Source organism: Pseudophryne corroboree, chromosome 10 (genome assembly GCF_028390025.1).
Source record: "Pseudophryne corroboree isolate aPseCor3 chromosome 10, aPseCor3.hap2, whole genome shotgun sequence".
In the NCBI taxonomy this organism is placed as follows: Eukaryota; Metazoa; Chordata; class Amphibia; order Anura; family Myobatrachidae; genus Pseudophryne; species Pseudophryne corroboree.
In genome coordinates, this window is record NC_086453.1 from 83,873,764 (window position 1) to 83,900,298 (window position 26,535).

The window sequence follows — 26,535 nt, forward strand, 5'->3', positions numbered from 1 at the left end:
AGATTGTAAACTTTCACAAGCAAAGCCCGCTTCTGTTTTGTGCTTTTCCTTGCCTGACCTATACCATCATGTCCTCCCCATTACCAACAGCTGCACCAAACCTTTGGGCTCACCCGACGCTGTTTTTGTGGGTATATAGACTGCATGTGCTGCAATTATTATTGTTATACTTTATTTATATGGTGCCACAAGGGATCCGCAACACCCAATTAAAGAGTACATAAACAAGTAAGGAAAACAGGAAACCAGTGACTTACCGTTCAAGACAATAAAGGACAAGTACAGGGTATAGAAACATTGCAGCAGCATCAGACGACACTTTAATAAGTATCGGTGTAGCAGAAAACCGAGGGATTTGGTGCTTTCGAAGGGAGTATGGAGTAGAAGATGGTTTAAGTAAGAGAAGGGAAAGCACATGAGGGAAGAGGGCCCTGCTCGTGATGTTTATAGTGTGTATCCTATGCTCTGCAATGTTTGTACGGTAAATCCTTTGTACTATTTTATTGCTATGTTTGCACTGTTTACTGTTTATGTACTTTGTAAGGCTCTGTTGACTCCCTGTAGTGAAATATAAAAAAAAATGAAAATAATAATAATAATAATAAAATTTTTGTAAAATATTATTATTATTATTATTATTATGTAGTAGTATTGTTGTTGTTATTATTATTATTATTATTATTATTATTATATAGCTGACCATTGGGGGGAGGAAGTGTCGGATTGGGGCATGTAGGGCCCACCGGCGGAATGCAGTGGTAGGGGCCTGTGTTAGTGGTGTGGCCAGTCTGCAATGGGGGTGTGGCCTGCCACCTCATTGGTTTGACTAACCATTAGAGCAGGGATGGGGAACCTTCGGACCTCCAGCTGTTGTTAAACTACACATCCCAGCATGCCCTGCAACAGTTTTAGCATGGCCAAATACCAAAACTGTAGCAAGGAATGCTGGTGCGTGTAGTTCATCAACAGCTGGAGGGCCGAAGGTTCCCCATCCCTGCATTAGAGAGTGCAACGTCTGGGCTCCTTCATAAATATATATAGTAAATTCAGATGCTGCATGCATGATAATGTACCAGATTAATAACAGATTAATAATAGCAATGCACTGTAGAAAATACACCATAGTCCAGTATAAGGTAACATATGTATAATGTATAATTCAAGTGCACATTCTGGAACCTGATCCTTAGAGCAGGAGGTGGGCCCCCAGGCAGTAGGGCCCACCGGTGGTTTCCCCTGTAGCCCTATGGGCCAGTCCAACCCTGTATGGAAGTCACTGCCAATCAAGTAGGAGGAGATTCAGGCAATTTAATACAAAAATTACTGACAGCTGGAATTTGTTACTGACACATCATTATGCTATATTAAAACTTATGCAGAAGTAAAGTTTAAGCATCTACAACAAGTTGTGACCCAAAGCTTGTAAGTAAGGGGGTCCCCCAATCAGGGCTGCATCTAGGAGGAGGGGGAGGCCTAAGGGGGCATGCGCTCCGAGTGCAGGATTTGAGGGGGCATCGAGGAGTTACAGAGGAGTATGGGTTGTTGTTTTTTTTTTTTGTACCGGCAGTGCTGTGCTGCTCCAGTGAGACAGCAGACGGCTCCCGGGGCAGTGTCTCTGACCCACCTGTCTGCCCGCAACTGGCTCCGACGCTATGCGGGTGAGCTCCAGCACCTGGGATCTCTCCTATGCCGGCTACTGTCTTAAACTCTCTTCTTTGCCATGCAGTGGTGCAACTAGTGTGCGGTGAACCGTGCAAGCTATAGAAGCGAGCTGTTGGTGCTGTGTTTTTCAGCAGGTTATGATCCCAGCTGCCTGCCCAGCACCAAACGATACGTTGCCGGCTACACACCATTGAGAGGACACGCTGCCCCAGGCTTTTGCTTGTTAACAGGTGCAGTTGTAAGAGGGTGGCGGTGCGGTGTAGTGTCTGCTGCCGTGCAGGTGTAGACTCACTACACACCAGGCGCCGCACTCTCTCACCTTCAACGGACCTGGAAATCTTCAGTCGGACCCGGACGCGATGACCTAGGGGGAAGGAGATTGCTGAGTGCCGTTCCTCCTAACTGTCGACCGAAACGCCCTCCGAAACAGAAAAAGAGCTTTCGGGCTAGGTGAAGGTCATCCTGGGCGCATGGCCTCCGAGCCCGTATATCACCTATCGGTATTCTCGTACCAGGTGTAAATTCAACCTTGCACCTGCGTGCAAGGTTCACAGTTCGCCCTGAAGGAAGGAAGACAGATAAACACACACCGAAAGGGACACACGGACAAAGGTGTTACTCACCGTTTCCAATCTTGCTCTGCAAACTTTTTCTCTACCTACAGGTCCCTGTAAGGAGGCAAACAAACAGCCGTGCAGGGCCCAACTCTATACTGGTTTAACACCACTACACTAACTATAACGGCAGAGCCCTCAAACTAGCTCTGTGTGTGTGGTGCAACAAAACTAAACAAACTAAAGACAACCTTGGCCCTGCACGGAAACAACACACATCACAAGTATCACACTACAAGGTTAAACAAGGTTTTACAGTCTACCCACCTCCTGTACACTTACTTATGTGGGGCTCAGGCCAAGCGGTCCTGCCTACCTATACCCACCGGGATGGCCTGGGCCTAGTGCCCAGTACCACCTTTATTCACCTTGGGGGCTACCTGTTTACTGGGCCTAGCGTCCCTAATTGTACACAGGCCAGAGGCCTGACATCACCCACGGGCCTAGCGCCCGCCTAACTTGGGGCCCGTTGGGTGACCTGGGCCTAGTGCCCAGGGTCACCTTATATACCTGACGGCTGCACTTTACTGAACTAGGGCCTAATGCTCTCTAATATACCACAGGCCTAATGCCTGATGCTGCCCATGGGCTTAGTGCCCGCCTACAGCGCCACAGGCCTATGGCCTGACTGTGCCCACGGGCCTAATGCCCGAACACCCGGTGGTCTAGGGAGGAGAGAAGGGGGGGGGGGGTGACAGGAGCGCTCACCGAGGGCCTACCTGTCCCTTGGGAGAGGCACCAGTGGGGAGCTTCGTTAGCTCTTCTGCATCCCTCCCCTGGTGGCTTCTCCGGGTCCTCCGCCGCACTCTTCTGTCGCTGGCCCGCCCAGGCCAGCAGCGCCGCCGCCACTCTTCCGGGTCCAGCCGCCGCTGGACATCTTCTTTCTGGAACCCAGCGTCTTCTGGCCTCTTCAGCGGTCACCGGAGCTCTTCTCCCCGTGTCCAACGTCTTCTCCCTCCGTCCGGCTCTCTCTTCTCAGGGTCCCGGCGGCGTCTTCTTTCTTCGGCTCCCACCCGGCATCTTCTTGCTTCAGCTCCCGCCCGGCGTCTGTCGTCAGATGCCGGGGGTGGGGCCTATGACGCGGCGAGCGCCGATTGGCTCGCCGCGCCCTCTTCTGATTGGCATGGCGCAATTGGCTCGCGGAGGGCGCTGGATTTGAAAACCCGCTGGTGGCGCTTCCCATTGGTGGCCAAATTGGCGCCAGGTTTAAAGCGCCGCGCTGCCCGACCAGTCCGGTGCAGGGAAACGTCTGGTCCCTGCACCGGACACCCGCCGCTTACTGACAGGCGCTGGGGACAGACACACTGCCCCAGCGCCGGCCACCACTGTGCTCTGCAGGGGACGCAGATCCCCTGCACCCTGCCGTTCTGATGTTCCCTGGGACACAAGGCACATCTCTACACAGTCACCGATGTTACAGAAATCAAAGGCTCACTTTGCTAGCTATCCACTTGACAGGAAACTAAGAGCCCGGACAACGTCCAACTCTCACCGAGTATCACTACAGCAGCTTTGTGGTGAGTTTAAAGACAGACTTTATTATCAGCACTTGGCTCCCAGTTAGCAGTATCAACCTCCGCTTTGCCTCCCAAATGGGGGGATTTGGTGTAGATTATAGGGGGATGTAGTGTAGTTATGTATTGTAGTATATAGTAGGGATGAGCGGGTTCGGTTCCTCGGAATCCGAACCCGCCCGAACTTCATGTTTTTTTACACGGGTCCGAGCGACTCGGATCTTCCCGCCTTGCTCGGTTAACCCGAGCGCGCCCGAACGTCATCATCCCGCTGTCGGATTCTCGCGAGGCTCGGATTCTATCGCGAGACTCGGATTCTATATAAGGAGCCGCGCGTCGCCGCCATTTTCACACGTGCATTGAGATTCATAGGGAGAGGACGTGGCTGGCGTCCTCTCCATTTATAGAGAAGAGAGTGAGACAGTAGAGAGAGACACAGTAGTAATTTTGGGGAGCATTAGGAGGAGTACTAGTTACTTGCTGAAGTGATAGATAGTGTGACTGTATATTATCTGACTTGTGGGGGAGACACTGACAGTGGGGAGCAGTTAGAGTCTGAGAGCAGGACTCAGGAGTACATATAACGTACAGTGCACACTTTTGCTGCCAGAGTGCCACACTGCCATTGTGACCACACTGACCACCAGTATAATATATATTGTGATTGTCTGCTTAGGAGTACTACTTGCAAGTTGCTGATAGTGTGACCAGTGACCTGACCACCAGTCACCACCAGTTTAAAATATATATATATATATATATATATATATAATTGTATATAATATATATATAATATTGTATACCACCTACCCGTGGTTTTTTTTCTTTTTCTTTCTTCTTTATACATACTACTATAGTAGCTTACTGTAGCAGTCTGCGGTGCTGCTGAGCTGACTGTGTCCAGCAGGTCCGTCATCAGTCATTACATAATAAATATATATACCTGTCCGGCTGCAGTACTAGTGATATTATATATATATATATATATTGATTTCATCTCATTATCATCCAGTCTATATTAGCAGCAGACACAGTATGGTAGTCCACGGCTGTAGCTACCTCTGTGTCGGCAGTCGCTCGTCCATCCATAATTGTATACCACCTACCCGTGGTTTTTCTTTTTTCTTTCTTCTTTATACATACTACTATAGTAGCTTACTGTAGCAGTCTGCGGTGCTGCTGAGCTGACTGTGTCCAGCAGGTCCGTCATCAGTCAGTCATTACATAATAAATATATCTACCTGTCCGGCTGCAGTACTAGTGTGATATAATATATATTGATTTCATCTCATTATAATCCAGTCTATATTAGCAGCAGACACAGTACGGTAGTCCACGGCTGTAGCTACCTCTGTGTCGGCAGTCGCTCGTCCATCCATAAGTATACTAGTATCCATCCATCTCCATTGTTTACCTGAGGTGCCTTTTAGTTGTGCCTATTAAAATATGGAGAACAAAAATGTTGAGGTTCCAAAATTAGGGAAAGATCAAGATCCACTTCCACCTCGTGCTGAAGCTGCTGCCACTAGTCATGGCCGAGACGATGAAATGCCAGCAACGTCGTCTGCCAAGGCCGATGCCCAATGTCATAGTACAGAGCATGTCAAATCCAAAACACCAAATATCAGTAAAAAAAGGACTCCAAAATCTAAAATAAAATTGTCGGAGGAGAAGCGTAAACTTGCCAATATGCCATTTACCACACGGAGTGGCAAGGAACGGCTGAGGCCCTGGCCTATGTTCATGGCTAGTGGTTCAGCTTCACATGAGGATGGAAGCACTCAGCCTCTCGCTAGAAAAATGAAAAGACTCAAGCTGGCAAAAGCACCGCAAAGAACTGTGCGTTCTTCGAAATCCCAAATCCACAAGGAGAGTCCAATTGTGTCGGTTGCGATGCCTGACCTTCCCAACACTGGACGTGAAGAGCATGCGCCTTCCACCATTTGCACGCCCCCTGCAAGTGCTGGAAGGAGCACCCGCAGTCCAGTTCCTGATAGTCAGATTGAAGATGTCAGTGTTGAAGTACACCAGGATGAGGAGGATATGGGTGTTGCTGGCGCTGGGGAGGAAATTGACAAGGAGGATTCTGATGGTGAGGTGGTTTGTTTAAGTCAGGCACCCGGGGAGACACCTGTTGTCCGTGGGAGGAATATGGCCGTTGACATGCCTGGTGAAAATACCAAAAAAATCAGCTCTTCGGTGTGGAAGTATTTCAACAGAAATGCGGACAACATTTGTCAAGCCGTGTGTTGCCTTTGTCAAGCTGTAATAAGTAGGGGTAAGGACGTTAACCACCTCGGAACATCCTCCCTTATACGTCACCTGCAGCGCATTCATAATAAGTCAGTGACAAGTTCAAAAACTTTGGGCGACAGCGGAAGCAGTCCACTGACCAGTAAATCCCTTCCTCTTGTAACCAAGCTCACGCAAACCACCCCACCAACTCCCTCAGTGTCAATTTCCTCCTTCCCCAGGAATGCCAATAGTCCTGCAGGCCATGTCACTGGCAATTCTGACGATTCCTCTCCTGCCTGGGATTCCTCCGATGCATCCTTGCGTGTAACGCCTACTGCTGCTGGCGCTGCTGTTGTTGCTGCTGGGAGTCGATGGTCATCCCAGAGGGGAAATCGTAAGACCACTTTTACTACTTCCACCAAGCAATTGACTGTCCAACAGTCCTTTGCGAGGAAGATGAAATATCACAGCAGTCATCCTGCTGCAAAGCGGATAACTGAGGCCTTGGCATCCTGGGTGGTGAGAAACGTGGTTCCGGTATCCATCATTACTGCAGAGCCAACTAGAGACTTGTTGGAGGTACTGTGTCCCCGGTACCAAATACCATCTAGGTTCCATTTCTCTAGGCAGGCGATACCGAAAATGTACACAGACCTCAGAAAAAGAGTCACCAGTGTCCTAAAAAATGCAGCTGTACCCAATGTCCACTTAACCACGGACATGTGGACAAGTGGAGCAGGGCAGGGTCAGGACTATATGACTGTGACAGCCCACTGGGTAGATGTATGGACTCCCGCCGCAAGAACAGCAGCGGCGGCACCAGTAGCAGCATCTCGCAAACGCCAACTCTTTCCTAGGCAGGCTACGCTTTGTATCACCGGTTTCCAGAATACGCACACAGCTGAAAACCTCTTACGGCAACTGAGGAAGATCATCGCGGAATGGCTTACCCCAATTGGACTCTCCTGTGGATTTGTGGCATCGGACAACGCCAGCAATATTGTGTGTGCATTAAATCTGGGCAAATTCCAGCACGTCCCATGTTTTGCACATACCTTGAATTTGGTGGTGCAGAATTTTTTAAAAAACGACAGGGGCGTGCAAGAGATGCTGTCGGTGGCCAGAAGAATTGCGGGACACTTTCGGCGTACAGGCACCACGTACAGAAGACTGGAGCAACACCAAAAACGCCTGAACCTGCCCTGCCATCATCTGAAGCAAGAAGTGGTAATGAGGTGGAATTCAACCCTATATATGCTTCAGAGGTTGGAGGAGCAGCAAAAGGCCATTCAAGCCTATACAATTCAGCACGATATAGGAGGTGGAATGCACCTGTCTCAAGCGCAGTGGAGAATGATTTCAACGTTGTGCAAGGTTCTGCTGCCCTTTGAACTTGCCACACGTGAAGTCAGTTCAGACACTGCCAGCCTGAGTCAGGTCATTCCCCTCATCAGGCTTTTGCAGAAGAAGCTGGAGACATTGAAGGAGGAGCTAACACGGAGCGATTCCGCTAGGCATGTGGGACTTGTGGATGGAGCCCTTAATTCGCTTAACAAGGATTCACGGGTGGTCAATCTGTTGAAATCAGAGCACTACATTTTGGCCACCGTGCTCGATCCTAGATTTAAAACCTACCTTGGATCTCTCTTTCCGGCAGACACAAGTCTGCTGGGGTTCAAAGACCTGCTGGTGAGAAAATTGTCAAGTCAAGCGGAACGTGACCTGTCAACATCTCCTCCTTCACATTCTCCCGCAACTGGGGGTGCGAGGAAAAGGCTCAGAATTCCGAGCCCACCCGCTGGCGGTGATGCAGGGCAGTCTGGAGCGACTGCTGATGCTGACATCTGGTCCGGACTGAAGGACCTGTCAACGATTACGGACATGTCGTCTACTGTCACTGCATATGATTCTCTCCCCATTGAAAGAATGGTGGAGGATTATATGAGTGACCGCATCCAAGTAGGCACGTCACACAGCCCGTACTTATACTGGCAGGAAAAAGAGTGCAATTTGGAGGCCCTTGCACAAACTGGCTTTATTCTACCTAAGTTGCCCTCCCACAAGTGTGTACTCCGAAAGAGTGTTTAGTGCCGCCGCTCACCTTGTCAGCAATCGGCGTACGAGGTTACTTCCAGAAAATGTGGAGAAGATGATGTTCATTAAAATGAATTATAATCAATTCCTCCGTGGAGACATTGACCAGCAGCAATTGCCTCCACAAAGTACACAGGGAGCTGAGATGGTGGATTCCAGTGGGGACGAATTGATAATCTGTGAGGAGGGGGATGTACACGGTGATATATCGGAGGATGATGATGAGGTGGACATCTTGCCTCTGTAGAGCCAGTTTGTGCAAGGAGAGATTAATTGCTTCTTTTTCGGTGGGGGTCCAAACCAACCCGTCATTTCAGTCACAGTCGTGTGGCAGACCCTGTCACTGAAATGATGGGTTGGTTAAAGTGTGCATGTCCTGTTTATACAACATAAGAGTGGGTGGGAGGGCCCAAGGACAATTCCATCTTGCACCTCTTTTTTCTTTAATTTTTCTTTGCGTCATGTGCTGTTTGGGGAGTGTTTTTTGGAAGGGCCATCCTGCGTGACACTGCAGTGCCACTCCTAGATGGGCCAGGTGTTTGTGTCGGCCACTAGGGTCGCTTATCTTACTCACACAGCTACCTCATTGCGCCTCTTTTTTTCTTTGCGTCATGTGCTGTTTGGGGAGTGTTTTTTGGAAGGGCCATCCTGCGTGACACTGCAGTGCCAGTCCTAGATGGGCTCGGTGTTTGTGTCGGCCACTAGGGTCGCTTATCTTACTCACACAGCTACCTCATTGCGCCTCTTTTTTTCTTTGCGTCATGTGCTGTTTGGGGAGTGTTTTTTGGAAGGGCCATCCTGCGTGACACTGCAGTGCCACTCCTAGATGGGCCCTGTGTTTGTGTCGGCCACTAGGGTCGCTTATCTTACTCACACAGCTACCTCATTGCGCCTCTTTTTTTCTTTGCGTCATGTGCTGTTTGGGGAGTGTTTTTTGGAAGGGCCATCCTGCGTGACACTGCAGTGCCACTCCTAGATGGGCCAGGTGTTTGTGTCGGCCACTAGGGTCGCTTATCTTACTCACACAGCTACCTCATTGCGCCTCTTTTTTTCTTTGCGTCATGTGCTGTTTGGGGAGTGTTTTTTGGAAGGGCCATCCTGCGTGACACTGCAGTGCCACTCCTAGATGGGCCCGGTGTTTGTGTCGGCCACTAGGGTCGCTTATCTTACTCACACAGCTACCTCGGTGCAAATTTTAGGACTAAAAATAATATTGTGAGGTGTGAGGTATTCAGAATAGACTGAAAATGAGTGGAAATTATGGTTTTTGAGGTTAATAATACTTTGGGATCAAAATGACCCCCAAATTCTATGATTTAAGCTGTTTTTTAGGGTTTTTTGAAAAAAACACCCGAATCCAAAACACACCCGAATCCGACAAAAAAAATTCGGTGAGGTTTTGCCAAAACGCGGTCGAACCCAAAACACGGCCGCGGAACCGAACCCAAAACCAAAACACAAAACCCGAAAAATTTCAAGTGCACATCTCTAGTATATAGGGGCATTTAGTGCACTGATGTGGTGTAGCATATAAGCGGATGTAGTGTAGTATCTAGGGTATGAAGTGTAGTGTATAGGGGCATGTAGTGTTGTGATGTAGTTCAGCGTGTAGGGGATGTAGTACAGTGATGTAGTGCAGTGGATAGGGGAGTGTAGTGCAGTGATGAAGTGTTAGGATATAGTGCAGTGATATAGTGCAATGTATGGGGACACACAAGGGGGCATGTAGTGGAAGACGCTGCTGGGGGGGGGGGGCTTGTGAAGCTTGGAGCATTTGGGGCACATAGGGGAATATTGTCCAATAGTATCCCCTTTACTTTCTGAAAATTTTGATAATCCAATTGTTTTAGTGCTTGTTGGGGGGGGGGGGGGGGGGGAGGGGGCGGTGTGTGTGTGTGTGTGTGTGTGTGTGTGTGTGTGCGCCAAACTACTGCCTTACCCCGGGTGGTGAAAATCCAAGTTTTGGCCCTGTCCTACTACATACACTAAAACCATTAACACAGCTTTAATTTCATGTATCTGTGATATCTGGGGACATTTCCAGGGGTGTATAATGGTTTCAGTGCACTCGGGCTCATAAGTCAAGTGTGGCCCATGCTCACCCTGAACCCATCGACTCTAGTTACCTTTCAGTCGCCACTGCAGAAATCACTAGGAAAATGGTGCGAGTGCCAATTTCCCAGAGATATGTGCATGTGCATTACACTCTGGCACAGTACCACAGTCTTCTCTACACAAGCGCCATAGCGAGGGAATACCAGCACGTAGGCTGCACATGTGTCCCCTTCTCTAATAAAGCATCTACATAGGTTGTGCCTAGGTTACTTCAGTTAGAGGGGGTGATGCAATTGTTTATTGCACCCAATCTCCCATACCTCCCAACTGTCCCGATTTCAGCGGGACAGTCCCACTATTCGGGCACTGTCCCGCTGTCCCTCCCGTGGGTCGCAGTGTGCGGCGAGCACGCGGGGGGGCAGTTGGGAGATCCTGTGATCACCGCTGCTCTGCTCTGAAAAGCAGCCGGTGATCACTGACTAGTGCGGGGAGGAGTGAAAGGGGCTGCCCAGCTGCTCGAGGAGCACTGGGCACGCCCCCAAGAATAACAAAAACAGAGGTCGTAGCGCGATGCCCCACCCCTTCAACAGAAGCTCCATCCATTTTATAGAGGCCCGCCCCCTTTCCGCCCGCGGCATTTCCCGCTTTGGAATCACCACAAGTTGGGAGGTATGATCTCTCGTCTAAAGTGACGGTGATCGAGGGGTGATATTCAATTGATTTTTTTTAATGCGCTGATCACGGCTTTAGCTGCGTAAAAATAGCTAAACCCAAATAAAGTGCTGGGCGTGACCTGAAAAGTGCTATTTGGGTGCCCAAACAGGTCACTTATCGCACATTTTAGCTCACCAGCACGGGGGCTGTGAGCTGAAATGTGTCTCCCCGTGGCTCAGCATGCCCAAATGGAGCAACAAAACGCACAGCAGCGATCAGGTCTGAATTATCCACAGATCGGTTCTCCGGCTAAGGTCTGTCCTTTCCAGCCATTGGATGGGCGACACCACTTCTCCCATTGCTCATAAATGTAGGAGTTAGGACCAGGGCCCTCATTCCGAGTTGATCGCTCGCTGGCTGCTTTTAGCAGCATTGCACACGTTAGGCCGCCGCCCTCTGGAAGTGTATCTTAGCTTAGCAGAATTGCGAACGAAAGATTAGCAGTTCTACTATTAAATATTTCCCTGCAGTTTCTGAGTAGCTCCAGACCTACTCCTAGATTGCAATCACCTCAGTCCGTTTAGTTCCTGGTTTGATATCACAAACACGCCCTGCGTTCGGCCAGCCACTCCTGCGCTTTAGGCTGACACGCCTGCGTTTTTTAGCACACTCCCGGAAAACGCTCAGTTTCCGCCCAGAAACACCCACTTCCTGTCAATCACTCACCGATCAGCAGAGCGACTGAAAAGCGTCACTCGGACCTGTGTAAAATTGCATAGTTTTGTGTGAAAATACTTAGCGCGTGCGCCCTGCGGCCCATATTCATGCGCAGAATCACCCATTTTTAGCCAGATCGCTATTCTGCCAAAAACGGCAGCGAGCGAACAACTCGGAATGACCTCCCAAGTACATACAGAAAACAAAAGGACATAGGGCCCTGCTATAGCAGTGATAGACAACATAATACACTTCAGGGGCCTCATGAGTGGACTTCTGACCCTCAAAAGGGTCTCACCCTATTTGTATATACTAGTAATAAGTAGTGATGAGCGGATTCGGTTTTACTCGGTTTTACTCGGTTCTAGTAATAAGTTAAAAGAATATATTTAGACACTCAGTGCAAAATGCAGCAAAGCTAAAATTGCAGCCAAACCAGAGAGGTTTGGCCACTTAACGCATATGCACCAAGCTCTTGAATAAATCGCCATCTTGAGATGGCAGTACCCTAAAGAAGCCTATGGGCTTCTTTCTGTGTTTACCCCTGAGAGAGATCCAATCATTGCATACAAAATGTAATGTTTGATGCATTCCACCCAGAAAGAGACACATATCTGTAAAAGAATCCCAGTGATAATGGTGGTCATTCCGAGTTGTTCGCTCGGTAATTTTCTTCGCATCGCAGCGATTTTCCGCTAATTGCGCATGCGCAATGTTTGCACTGCGACTGCGCCAAGTAAATTTGCTATGCAGTTAGGAATTTTACTCACGGCATTACGAGGTTTTTTCTTCGTTCTGGTGATCGTAATGTGATTGACAGGAAGTGGGTGTTTCTGGGCGGAAACTGGACGTTTTATGGGTGTGTGTGAAAAAACGCTGCCGTTTCTGGGAAAAACGCGGGAGTGTCTGAAGAAACGGGGGAGTGTCTGGGCGAACGCTGGGTGTGTTTGTGACGTCAAACCAGGAACGAAACTGACTGAACTGATCGCAGTTGCCGAGTAAGTCTGGAGCTACTCAGAAACTGCTAAGAAGTGTCTATTCGCAGTTCTGCTAATCTTTCGTTCGCAATTTTACTATGCTAAGATTCACTCCCAGTAGGCGGCGGCTTAGCGTGTGCAATGCTGCTAAAAGCAGCTTGCGAGCGAACAACTCGGAATGAAGGCCAATGACAGCTGGTCCTAGGTCACCAAACTCACTTGGTGGAGACTCCTGCCTACACAACGTTCTGCAATACAGTACTGCCCAATCCACAGTAACTTGGGGAATATGACCTGATCGCAGGGCAGTCCTCAAAAACTAGGAGGTATGAATCCTGTACTTCTGTATTTCCACTTGTCACCCAATGATCAAACTTCATGCTAAACTTACAACAATGGGGCTATCTACCTTCAGATTCCTTTATCAATCTGTGCCCGCCCTCCTGCAACATGTACTAAATAGACTGTTATTCTACTGTCTTCTTTTGTTGCTTTATAGCCATGTGTTTCTCTTATCATGTTTATGTTATCATGCAGTGGATTTTAGTTTCCTCTGCTCAGGCAAGTGCAGGGGGATGGAGCTGCTCACATTGCTGTGCTGCCTTTCTAGCACAGGTGGTCATTCCGAGTTGATCGCAGCCAGCAACTTTTTGCTGCTGCTGCTGCAATCAACTAGTACACGCCTATGGGGGAGTGTATTTTAGCTTAGCAGGGCTGCGATCGCTTGTGCAGCCCTGCTAAGCTAAAATAATTTCAAGTAAAACAAGACCAGCCCTGGACATAATTACCCTGTGCGACGATCTCAGCGATGCTGGGGCCGGCTTTGACGTCAGACATCCGCCCTCCGTTCTCTTCTCCACTCTCCGAAAACGGTCTCCAACGGTCCGGTGACGTCCAGGTACGCCTTCTTCCTGTCAATCTTCTTGCAGTCGGCTCTGCGACCACTTTCTTCGTTCTCCAGGACGTAACCCGGCGACCCCTGTCGCCGGGCAACGTCGCGCACGTGCAGTGCGGCCGCCGCGCATGCGCATTCTGGACCCGTTCGCACCACAGCGACAAACAGTTGCGTGCGAACGGGTCGGAATGACCCCCACAATCGTCATCATTTATTTGTAAGGAACCAACAAACGTGGCAGTGCCAGGCAGAGGGTATAACATATCACACATAAAACAAATCACACGTAAAATAAACAATACATAAAAGTAATAAATGTTCACAGGATGTTGGGGAAGAAGGTGTGGATATGAGGCGGAGGGTAAAGCAGATACTGATCGCCAAAGCTTGAAATCTTGAAAGAAGGATGTTTTGCAGGCCAATATTATCTGTAGACTATCCTGAGCAATGGAAATACACAACTCCACCTGAGGATGGGGGTCATTCCGAGTTGATCGCTCGCTAGCTACTTTTAGCAGCCGTTCAAACGCATAGTCGCCACCCACGGGGGAGTGTATTTTCGCTTTGCAAGTGTGCGAACGGATTTGCAGCCGAGCTGTGCAAAAACATTTTGTGCAGTTTCAGAGTAGCTCTGGACTTACTCAGCCCTTGCGATCACTTCAGTCTTTTTGGTGCCGGAATTGACGTCAGACACCCGCCCTGCAAACGCCTGGACATGCCCGCATTTTCCCAAACACTACCAGAAAACGTTGCCACCCATAAACGCCCTCTATCTGTCAATCACCTTGCGTTCGGCTGTGCGAATGGAATCTTCGCTAAATCCACCGCCCAGCACCGATCCCCTTTGTACCCGTACGACACGCCTGCGCATTACGGTGCACACGCATGTGCAGTTTTGGCCTTTTTTTTACCCGATCGCTGCGCAGCGAAAATCGGCAGCGAGCGATCAACTCGGAATGACCCCCGATATATGTATAAACCTGATAAAAACACAGAAGAAAACAAGAAAGAAATATGCATGTGTTTAGTAAAAGTTGTAGGAGGGTATAAAAGAATGTCATTGGTAGGTGGGAACCCATGTCACGCTCCTGTTGAACAGTGTGAGGATGTTTGCTTAAGCCAGTCGCTGACTGCTTATTGAATCATTTGTAAACCAAATACAAGCACGCATGTACTCATATTTCTATTGACACACAAGGGACAGACCAGTCACCTTTGGGTACACTATATATTTTCAGGTTTTATTGGTGCAATAAATGTTCCTACATGCTTCTGTAGCTGTTATTGGTTAGGTTGCAGGTATCCTCCCACAACTAAATTGACGGAACAAATATACAGCTGCCGGCCCAGCATTAGGCTTTAGTTGCCCACCTACATGCAGATCCAGATACCAATATGGTTGTTAAGCACTCAGGCCAAATACGTTGATGTCTGAATGGGTGAATTAGACAATATAGAATTATTCACCCCAGTCCCTGCCCTAATGAAGCTTAGCATTCAAGTCAATAATACACAAGCACACACTATGGTACAAGTTGTAAGAAGCAATTAATCTATTAGTATGTATTTGATCATGGCCGTATCTGTGTGGAGTTTGTATGTTCTCCATGTGTTTGTGTGGGTTTCCACCCGCAGTCTAAACAAATACTGGTGTGTAAATTGACTCCTGATGAAATTAACTGTTGTGTGTTTATGTGGTAGAGAATATACTCGTGTTCACTCTAGAGTGAACTGCAGGCAGGGCGCTACCGGGGTTAAATGGGCCCTTATGTGCACGCTGCTTGCACGTGTGGGTCTGAAAAAGGGGGTGTGGCTGGCGAGGGGGTATGGCCCCATCTTTGTCACTCTTGGGGGAGTGCCCAGCACTTAAGAGGATGCTGGGCTGCCCCCAAGTCTTCCCCCCCACTGTGAATACTCACCACTGTGCATCTAATCACGGGCAGTGATCGCAAAGCACAACTTTTCCCACCCGCGGGACACTGTGGCTTGCGGGTGAGGACAACACAGGGCAGGCTGTTACAACTGCCACCATAAGAGCAGGACACATTTTGTCCATTTAAAATCGGACAGGGCGTGGCACCCCACTGAAACAGCCTATCATGAAGACTAATATACTGTATGTGTAAACTCCATCAGGTCTGGGACTGATGTGAATAAGTAATTGGTCTCTGTACAACGCTTTATAATATGTAGGCACTATATAAATACATTTTAATAAATGTTGTCCATGCATTAGTGTCTCTTTGCTGACCCCACCTTCATACAGTCTGCTCAAGCCATAAAAGCCATACAGTGACTCCTGTTGAGGCTCAAAATCACAAATCTGTTCCGCTACCCTGTTTAATCGGTATAAGGCCATAAGGACTATGGATTCAAGTCAAGAATTGTCATTAAACACCTTATGAAATGTCATTGATGATGTTGACCAAAATTATAATATATCCAACGGCCTGTGGGAGTGAGTGGCTACTATACAACAACATCTTTATCTTATCAATCCAGAGTAAATAGGTTCTCCACAGTAACAAAGGAGATGTTCCTGTAAGTGGAGAGTTTTATCACCACCTAACGCATTATCACCTATGTACCTCCAGCAGTGCGGAGATAAGCTGGGTCCTCTTTGATTGCTCACCTGCCCAGAGATTCATTTACATTTGTAGACTAGGGGCAGGACTGCACAATAAGAGACCATTACAGTGATCTTCCTTCATTGGTCTCAGAAGGTCTTACGTCCCTCATACAGCCTCCAGCAAGTCCTCATCTAAAACCAGCGCCACATCAAACAGCACTCACAGGTAAGGGTCATGTACAGAAGATCCTGGACCGTGGACACTGAGATAAAGCAATGTTTCTGAGGACAGATTTCATTTACACACATAAAATACAGCTAGTAATGGGCAATTATACCGATGTGAATCTGTGGACTCTACCATTTCCAGGACCCCTTAGTTTAGAGGGAACATGAAGTAGAATTCTTCACATTTCTTAACATAAAACTTAATGGAGTTTTCCCCCTTCAGACAACTTATGTATTGGTTTGTTAGTTGCAGCAGGGAATATAGATGCCAACTAATTAAGGTAATCTGAAAGCGGGAAACTCTTATAATTTCATACTTTTTAATCCTTTAACTTTTTCTTACAATAAATGTGTGTTTTTTTCCTAGCAAAGTAAACAAAATAAAATATCCATTCATTATTTATCCTTGTATATTTTCAATGTACTACCTAGTGTTCTACAGAGAATATAAATCACATCAGCTTACAGTCTAATGGGGAAATTCAGTTCTCGCCAGTATAACTGTATATATTCTACTTAAGAGTTCATAGTAAAATGGGGATCCGGTCTGAAGATCGACAGTGTCTAGGTCGACAATGTTTAGGTCGACCACTATAGGTCGACAGTCACTAGGTCGACATGGATGGAAGGTCGACAGGGTTTCTAGGTCGACATGTGCTAGGTCGACAGGTCTAAAGGTCGACATGAGTTTTTCACATTTTTTTTTCTTTTTTTGAATTTTTTCATACTTAATGATCCACGTGGACTACGATTGGAACAGTAAAGTGTGCCGAGCGAAGCCAAGGCACCATGCCCGAAGCATGGCGAGCGAAGCGAGCCATGTGAGGGGACGCGGTGCACTAATTTGGGATCCCGGTCACTCTACGAAGAAAATGACACAAAAAATAATAATCCTCATGTCGACCTTTAGACCTGTCGACCTAGCACATGTCGACCTAGAAACCCTGTCGACCTTCCATCCATGTCGACCTAGTGACTGTCGACCTATAGTGGTCGACCTAAACATTGTCGACCTAGACACTGTCGATTTGATGAACCACACCCAGTAAAATGTGATTGCAAATTGTTCCATTTATGTTATTAAACGATAATCAAATAAAGAAATATGTAATCAATAAGTTCTAGTTCTTCTCAAGGAAAGTTCTACTCCAGTTCCCTGGGTATATGTGTTAAACCCTGGAGAGAGATAAAGTGGAGAGAGAGATAAAGTACCAACCAATCAACTCTTAGCTGTCATTTTTCAAACACAGTCTGTAAAATGGCAGGTAGGAGCTGATTGGCTGGTACTTTATCTCCAAAGTTTGATACTCCCCCATCTGCAAATTAGTATAACCAAGAAAGAAACTAAGGATCAATGACTCAAAACACAGATGAATTTGTTTGTGAAAATGATGTAATAAAAATGTTGTATATTCAATATTCCTACTATTATTCCCAAATCTGCAGATCCAGCCCTTCCGCGGTATACTCTTCAGGAGTATGGCCCAAGGACAGTGGAGGAAAGCTGCAGTTCTTTTGGTGTTTGTGTTTTTCTTGACAGAATCTCAAGCCGCTGGCATTCACTATCTCTGCGGAGAGCATCTCGTACAGACGCTCCTTCTGGTGTGTGAAGGCAAAGGTTTCTACTCCAGACCTCACAAGGGTAATGTCAGCGCGCACTTTCACATTATTCAATGTTACTTGCCTATAAAGTGCTCTGCAAGGGGGAGATTTATCAAATCTTCTAAAAAGGAAAGGTGGAGGTGTGGCATTAAGCAACCAATCAGATTCTATCTAGCACTTAATTAGTACATGCAAGAAAATGATAGGTAGAATCTGATTGGTGGATATAAGTAACACCTCCTCTTTTCCTTTATTTAAGGTGTGATAATTGTCACCCTTGGTAAAGGCTGTATGACCCCAGCAGCCTTGTTTACCCGGGATACTAGCAACCAATCAGCTGCTCTGTAGAATTTTATAGTATGCCAATTATAAATGTTACTGCAATGCTGATTGGTTGCCATGGGCAACTTCTCCACTGGCTCACTTCTCCTCTCTATCCACTGCTTAATACAGCTCCCCCATAGAATTTATTATGTTTTTTTTCTTTTTCTAAAGATCACCGTGCTAATAATAATAATAATAATAATAATAATAATAATAATAACAACTTTAATAATACTTTGCTGATGTTGGAACCAGCTCACTCCTGGTTGAACCAATAAGTCTTAACTGCTAGCTACAAACACAGAACTTCAAGCCTGAACATTTACATTGATCTTTTGGTCGAATAAAAATAGTTTTGAGTGTTGTTGGCTTAATATTGCCAAGAAATCTTGTGGTTACATCTGAGGTGACCATGGGTTTACTCTGTGTACATGGGAAGGGGTGTAGTATGGTATGCCGGCGGCCTGGCTACCGGCAACCAGCATACCGGCGCCGGGAGCCCGACCGCCGGCATACCGACAGCGTGGCGAGCGCAAATGAGCCCCTTTGCGGGCTCGCTGCGTTCGCCACGCTATTTATTCTCCCTCCAGGGGGGTCGTGGACCCCCAGGAGGGAGAATATGTGTTGGTATGCCGGGTGTCGGGATTCCGGCGCCGGTATACTGTGTGCCGGGATCCCGACATTCGGCAACCTGAAGACCACCCCATGGGAAGCTATCTACGTTTTTGAATCAGATTTTGATGGTAGGTCTTAAATGATGAGAATGTGGTTAGTTACTGTTTGGGAGCCTCACAGGTAAGTACTGCTAGCTGCTCCTTATTCATTGCATCACCACCGTCATCAACCAATCTGCTGTATAAGGTCTTATTTAAAGAAAAGAACAATAATCAGGGCTGCCGTGAGAAATCCTGGGCCCCCGGTACAGCAACTTCCTGGGCCCCCCTGCCCACACTGGAGGGGGTGTGACCACAGCATGCTATGGGGATGGCCGCTCTTCTTTAGGGGCGTGTCTAGCACATCAGAAGCACCCACTCACAGGGGCATGGCACACCTCCCAGCCAGGGCAGTAGAAAGCCTGGCTGGGCCCAGGTACTTTTCAGGGGGCATGGCCTAATCAAAGGATGCGTCGTCCTTGGTCTCCACTGGGCCCCTCTATCAGACCTGGGCCCAGGTAATTTGTACCCTCTCCCCCACTCTCTCGGCGCAACTGACAATAATGTACCCATAACTAACAGTCAGCTGTCAGCAAATCACGTAGTCAGCAACTAAAAACAGTAACAACTAATAAAACATATATCAACAACAATATGAAGCACAGCACTTGTGTAGGGGCATTAGACGTGGCATTGAGTACTAGCGGCAGAACAGAACAAGCACTGGAGAAAACATCATTTATTGTCTGGGTGTGGTTCATTAGGTCGACATGAGTTAAGTCGACATACATTGGGTCGACCACATTTGGTCGACATGCATTAGGTCAACAAGGTCAATAGGTCGACATGTGCTAGGTCGACTTGGAAAAAGGTCAACGTGAGTTTTTTTTAAACTTTGTTTGGTGTCGTTTTCTTCGAAAAGTGACAGGGAACCCCAATTAGTGCACCGTGACCCCTCGCATGGCTCTCTTCGCTCGATATGCTTCGCTACCTCTGCGCTCGCACAGGTTACCGTTCCCAATTGTAGTCCACGTGGATCGTTAAGTATGAAAAAGGTAAAAAAAAATAATGAAAAAAATTGTGAAAAACTCATGTCAACCTTTTTCCACGTAATTCCAAGTTGATCGCAGCAGGAAATTTTTTAGCAGTTGGGCAAAACCATGTGCACTGCAGGGGGGGCAGATATAACATGTGCAGAGAGAGTTAGATTTGGGTGGGTTATTTTGTTTCTGTGCAGCGTAAATACTGGCTACTTTATTTTTACACTGCAATTTAGATTGCAGATTGAACTCACCACACCCAAATCTATCTCTCTCTGCACATGTTATATCTGCCTCCCCTGCAGTGCACATGGTTTTGCCCAACTGCTAACAAAGTTCCTGCTGCGATCAACTTGGAATTACCCCCATAGTACATGTCAACCTAATGCATGTCGACCAAGCGTGGTCGACCCAATGTATGTCAACCTAACTCATGTCGACCTAATGACCGCCATCCTTATTGTCTACAGAAATTATTTTTATAGTGCGGGTTACTGTAAAAGGAATCAGGCTATTATTATGACCTCAAGAACAAAATACTAGAGGCACATATATGATAGGTTATATAGTATATGTACTTGTATTTCTTTTCTTTTCTTAGTAACTGCCTGGCACATGCTTTTATTCTATCTTCACTCTTTCACACGTAATTTCTGTAAAAAAAAAAATATTGGTTACATAAGTAAATTTCTATAGAATTGTCAAACAGATCATTAATAATTATTGTGGAAACTATGAGCAAAAGAATTTGCATGACAATGGAAAATATTTACCCTTTGATTGCATTTTATATACTGAACTAAACATTTGTACATAGAGCAATGTGCAGAGACTAAAGGCCAGTACTCACGGCCCGATGCTGGAGAGATGTGTGCTGAGCGAACCGCTCAGCACACATCTCTCCCGGCGCTCAGCACAGCGCGATGTGTGCTGAGCGTGCGGGGGGAGACGGGGGGGCCGCTCACTTCACCCAGCGGGTGAAGAGAGCGACCCGCTAGATTGGCCTGCAAGCAGGCCAATCTAGCACCAGCGATAGCGATGCATGGGGCTGCGCATCGCTATCGCTGTTAGGGCTACACACGGAGCGATCTTGCTGAAAATCTAAGCAATCTAGTCAGATTGCTTAGATTATCGCTCCGTGTGTACCCCCCTTAACTTCTCATTTTGATTACAGTATACACAGTTATACCCCTTTTACACCAAAATCCCGGGTCTGACACAGGATTTGGAACACGGTTCCAAGCTGGGTCAGACCCGGGACTCCCCCCATTTACACTGCAGTGCCGATCCGGGATATTCCCGGATCAGCACCATTTACACTGCACCCGGGTGCAGTGTCTTGTGGGCTGGCGCTTAGAGATGATGTCATCTCCAAGCGTCGGGAAACACTGCAGAGCGGGACCCCGGAGCGTCTCGCCGGGGGCAAGCACAGCAATCTGGAAGCTGTTGTGCTGCCCCCAGCCTCCGGCGCTTCCAGGCTCCAGACATGGCGCTGCTGTCTACATAGACAGCATGTGCCATAACCCCAGCTGCTGCATGGCAACCAGCACGGCGCCGCTGTCTGCATAGACAGCGTGCGCCGTGACCCCCAGCCTCCCGACCACCCGCCGGACACTGCGATACGGGAGGTTTGCCATGCTGTAAATGGTTGCCGGGTCGGCTGACCCTGCTTACCCATTTACACCGCCTCCTACCCCGGTCTTACCTGTGTCCAACCCTGCGTATGTGCCGGGTTGGATTCCCGGGAAAGTGGACCGGGGTGACCCTTTTACACCACCTGCAGTCCCGGGATTTTGCGCGCTTCCGTTCAAAATCCCGGGATATTTCAGGTGGTGTAAAAGGGGTATTATTCACACATTCAGGGAACTAGGGATATATGATACTGTCCATGTCCCTCTACTGAGGTTCCACATTGTGTGTTACCTTACACCTTGTTATATAATTGGTGTTATCTAAGTCAGTGACTCTCCTATCTTACCATTGTGTGTAAATGGGCCAAATTGAAAACAATGTTGTTTTTGTTGTTGTTTTGTTTTCTTTTAGGGTGGGTACAATGAGGGTGATATTGGAACGACAAATTGCACTATATTTTGATGTGTAGTTGTGTACGCTCAATTGTGAATTCACAAGGGTTGCATGTGACATCTTCCGGTCGGCCGTGCTGCACGACCAACTAGATGATATTGCATGTGGCGCCGTGCATATTAATGAAGGACAGTGTGTACCAGCAATCTTGCATGATCCAAGGCGAAGGTAACCTTGTCCTTGACCAACGGCAAGACAGATGGTCGTCTTAATGTGTACCCACCCTTAGGAAATACCCCCATTGCTGGCTCTCATTTACTGCAAGGCAAAAATTGGCTTTTTAGCCCAATGATATTATCGAGCTATTCAATTATAGATAGTTTTTACTGTGCGGTTAATTACCCGTTTTCGGGTACTAACACATGGGATCTGGGATAAGTGTGTTATCGTAGAAAAGTGGGTCTCTAAGGGCTGGTTATCGGGGTCTCTGCTCATTGGTCAGGGCTAATTGGATATCCCCAGGAGAATACCCCCTTAATTGTTGAACACTTTGAATTTTTTTTATTTTATTTTTTTTAACATAAGAGAGCGGGTATAAAATGTTCTGCAGTTTGAAGTTCAACTGTAGGGTTGTGGGAGTTTTTGTGACCACTAGAGGGAGCAAGTCTCTTTCCTATATTTATTTTTTAGAAATCTGACTAAGTTCAGTCTATTTTTGACATGCAATAAAAGTAAACTACACTCACGGGCATGCTAGATACGGGACCCCACACAACAGAGACTTCCTCAGATAAATTGGCCACCCTATAAAGCACCCTAATAGGGCCACACAGCATTAACCATGGTATGCGTAGGTTGGATGAGGGCACGGGTGCCTCTCACATTGGAACAAAAACGATTTGGGGGTTGATGTATCATGTGGAGAGAGAGAGAGCGGAGCAGTTGCTCATGGCAACCAATCAGCTTATACCTATGATTTTATAGAATGTACTTGATAAATGTTTACTTGAAGCTGACATGGTAGGGGGTATGGATGTGGGGGACTTCTCCACTGGTCAATCTCTAGACTCTTTACATTGCTTCATACATCAACCCATTGGTTGTAAGGGCACCTGTAGGTTACTTACCTTCAGTGGTGCAAGTAGAAATATTTTCTTAGTGGTACAGAAAAATTGCCGTGGTCATGTGGTGTGATGGGGCGTGGCCACATGCTGCTAGTGGGAGTGACTACATGACACGAGCGGCGTGGCCACATGACACAGCCCCTTTTTTGGGGGGGGGATTCTGGAGGCAAGGCTAAAAACATAGTAATGACTCCAGTATAATAGAAATATATAGTAATGCCCCCAATTTAATAACTATATATAGCAATGCTTCCATTATAACAGGAAAATACAGCCACTGTCGCACTCCCAGTAACTGAAGAGCCGTCATGCTGCCAAGCACCATGGTCTTGTTGCTTTGTGGCACATTATAATTGTGGTAATGGCAAAGTGTGTGGCAGGTGGTACTGCGTACCCGCTGCCAAATTCTGAAGCGTACTCCGTACCCGAGTGTACCCGCATACTTGTACCGCTGCTTACCTTGATGCTCTCCACAAATCTTTATTAAAAGAGATATTATGTTATTCATTGTAGGCTTGCCATAATTACCTTTTAATCCAGGACCCCTATGCTTTACATAGGTTCTGTGGCTGGCTTCATTCAAGCCTGCATTTCTTCTGGTTTTCATCAGCCACAGAACCTGTTTAAATCATAATGTGTTCCGAATGAAAGGGATATTATGGCATACGTCCCAAATAAAAAATAAATAAATAAATACTGTAAATAAATACTTTACAAATATTGCTATCAGTAAGTTAAACAACATTTATCAAGTACATTCTATGGTAGGGAAAATCCTAATTTTAAGGTTAAAATTTTGGTACACTTCGACACTTATGACTAATAAGGCAATTGGAAGTTTCCAATAAGCTTAATTAGCCCAATAATTACATGTCATTTTTGGGGGTTTAAAACAACTTTTAGTTGCTTTATGCACCCAAAATTTTGAGTTTTTTTTTTAATAATAATTGCTGTTTATAGTTTTTTTACATTTTTTTTAAAGTAGCCTAAAAGTACCCCAAAAGCATCTACTATGCATTTTAAAATTGTTCATATGAAAGTAAATGAAAAAAGTTTGCTTTTTATAATGTTATTTAAATGTTATTTAAATAATGTTATTTAAAAGCGTCTAGTGTTTTCCTTTTGCCCACTAACATTCTTCTATATGATTCTGCTAATGAAATTGTCACTTTTCTGGGGTCCAGGAAAGTCACCTCACTTTTTCATGCACTTCTCTCACATCGCATATGGCTGACAATTCACAACCCCCCTCTGCGAGTACCGTGAATAGGCATTTTTTATTTGATTGGAGAATTAATGCGAATGTCTGCAAGTTTCATGAAACTATCTCCCAACTCACACCTAATTGGATTGACCTCTACAGATGTGTCCCTCATACATCTTTGTTACTGTCATGCCAAATAGCTCCTCTTGGCATGCCAGGTGAGAATCTTCTAGGGTTGGGCCATAGGCGTTTCTATAATTGGTGTAGTATGTGTGATGCACACGGACTCCTGGGTCCAGGGGGCCCACACCGCACACACTGCACCCATAGAATATAGTTACCCCTCCAGAGTCCCGCAATGGAGGCCCTGCTGCGCGGGCTCAGATCACTTTCGGAAAATGGCCGCTGCGGCCATTTATGAGTGATTTGTGCATGCGCACTGGAGGTGTCCCCGGGAAGAAGGCGCAGGCGCCATGTGCAGTAGTTTCTGGCATTATGCCAGAGTCTACTGCTGCTGGAGAGGAGGGGACCCGCGATGGAGGCTGCACGCGGGTCCCATCAACCTTTAAAACGCCCCTGGGTTGGGCATATTTTTTGCTGAAAATGCATCGCAAATGCAACGCAATGTGATGCACCAGGACACTGTGCTGATTAATTTGATATATTAATTGTATATCTGTGTGCGACTGAGTCCCTGAATCTGCACACGTAGTGCTACAATGTAGCAGTCACAGCATTTTCCAATACAAGTTCTGTTCTGCGCCGTATGCAGATTCCATCACACAGATATACAAGTGTCATATCAAATTAAGCAGAACAGTCTCCTCGTGTGTCCTAGCTGCATTGTGTTGTGAATTAGATGCATTTAGATGCATTTTTAGCAAGACTCACTCACTCACGCCAGGCATCTCGCGCTGTATGGCGTCTCGCGCTGCATGGCGTCTTGAGGCTGCATGTATGAGGACACATGTGTATGTGTGAGATCATCAAAATTGACCAAAATCACATTAAAAAACTTGATTGAATATTAAATGGGATTCAAACCCTAATTTGAATATTAAACTGAAGCAGTAGGGTCCTGAGTAATACAGTTGTGCTCATACGTTTACATACCCTAGCAGAATTTGTGATTTTCTGGCCATTTGTCAGAGAATATGAATGATAACTCACAAACTTTTGTTTCACTCATGGTTAGTGGTTGGGTGAAGCAATTTATTGTCAAACAACTGTGTTTTCTCTTTTTAAATCATAATGACAACAAAAACTACCCAAATGACCCTGATCAAAAGTTTACATACCCTGGAGATTTTGGACTGATAACATGCACACAAGTTGACACAAACGGGTTTGAATGGCTACTAAAGGTAACCATCCTCACCTGTGATCTGTTTGCTTGTAATCAGTGTGTGTGTTTAAAAGGTCATTGAGTTTCTGGACTCCTGAAAGACCCTTGCATCTTTCATCCAGTGCTGCACTGACGTGTCTGGATTCTGAGTCATGGGGAAAGCAAAAGAATTGTCAAAGGATCTGCGGGAAAAGGTAATTGGACTGTATAATACAGGAAAGGGATATAAAAAGATATCCAAGCAATTGAGAATGCCAATCAGCAGTGTTCAAATTCTACAGTACGCACCAATAAAATAAAGTCTAATGTAATGCAAAATATGTTTACTTTTCTTAATTGGTCTCTTCTCAGGCTCAGTACAGAACAACAGCCCTGTACATCGGTTTGCAGAACGGAATAGGAGGAAGATTGGTATAGTGGAAAAGTGCTGTCATCAGTCCTGCAGCTTCTATGACCTCCAGTCCTACTGCATGACCTGATTCTTGTCCATACTGTATGCCCAAGTAACCTTCCACATAAGTGATGTCTGCATGGAGATTGAAAAATATGTTCCAATGGCGAATAAAGAAGCAATATATTACATGGATGGCAGAGAGTGATGGTTGCATTTTACCACCTGTGTATATGGCATATATTCAGTTGTTAATGGAAACTTCAGTTTTTTAAATGTGCTATAATTAGTAGAATGGCCGATATATAGTGACCGCGTGTCACCGTGTGTAGCCCAAATATGTCTATGAACTATGTCATTCACATACATATCACACCGGCCCTGCAGCACAGCCGATGGCTGATATATCTGCAGATATATCAGCAGATGCGTAACTAAGGTAGGGCGAGTGGGGCACGTGCCCTGGGCGCATTGGCAGGCCCAGAATCATGCCCAGCGCAGCGTCTCTCCTGCCCCTCAATGTCCTCACTACTGCTGCCAGCGGCGCTGCGTGTCTGTCCGGTCTCCGGCGGCGTTAGCCAATCAGAGCTTGCAGACCGGCTCCTGATTGGCT

At 46.7% G+C, this 26,535-nt stretch overlaps 1 protein-coding gene across 4 annotated transcripts; it reads left to right on the forward strand.

Annotated features, from left to right (window-relative positions):
- Positions 1 to 59: 59 nt before the first annotated feature.
- Positions 60 to 26,170, forward strand: LOC134965031 (insulin-like). 4 transcript variants are annotated; one of them, XR_010188273.1, is made up of 3 exons: positions 60 to 127; positions 17,661 to 17,856; positions 25,883 to 26,166. XR_010188273.1 is itself a non-coding variant. In XM_063941619.1 (3 exons), exons 1-3 carry the CDS (start codon positions 416 to 418, stop codon positions 26,008 to 26,010), a joined length of 390 nt encoding a protein of 129 aa, XP_063797689.1. In that variant the 5' UTR covers positions 412 to 415; the 3' UTR covers positions 26,011 to 26,170. The 4 variants fall into 4 exon arrangements, 1 of the variants encoding a protein (XP_063797689.1); XR_010188272.1 differs by lacking the exon at positions 60 to 127 and adding an exon at positions 171 to 228; XR_010188274.1 differs by lacking the exon at positions 60 to 127 and adding an exon at positions 262 to 396 and having other exon boundaries at positions 25,883 to 26,167.
- The last annotated feature ends 365 nt before the right edge of the window (positions 26,171 to 26,535 follow it).

What these genes read in the sequence shown, in the direction of transcription:
- LOC134965031 (XM_063941619.1), top strand. Translation starts at nt 416, where the DNA reads ATGAGGGAAGAGGGCCCTGCTCGTGATGTTTATAGTGTGTATCCTATG. An exon ending in TGCTCTGCAATGTTTGTACG is followed by an intron (nt 482 to 17,660) that starts GTAAATCCTTTG and finishes CCAAATCTGCAG; the next exon opens with ATCCAGCCCTTCCGCGGTAT. An exon ending in CTACTCCAGACCTCACAAGG is followed by an intron (nt 17,857 to 25,882) that starts GTAATGTCAGCG and finishes GTCTCTTCTCAG; the next exon opens with GCTCAGTACAGAACAACAGC.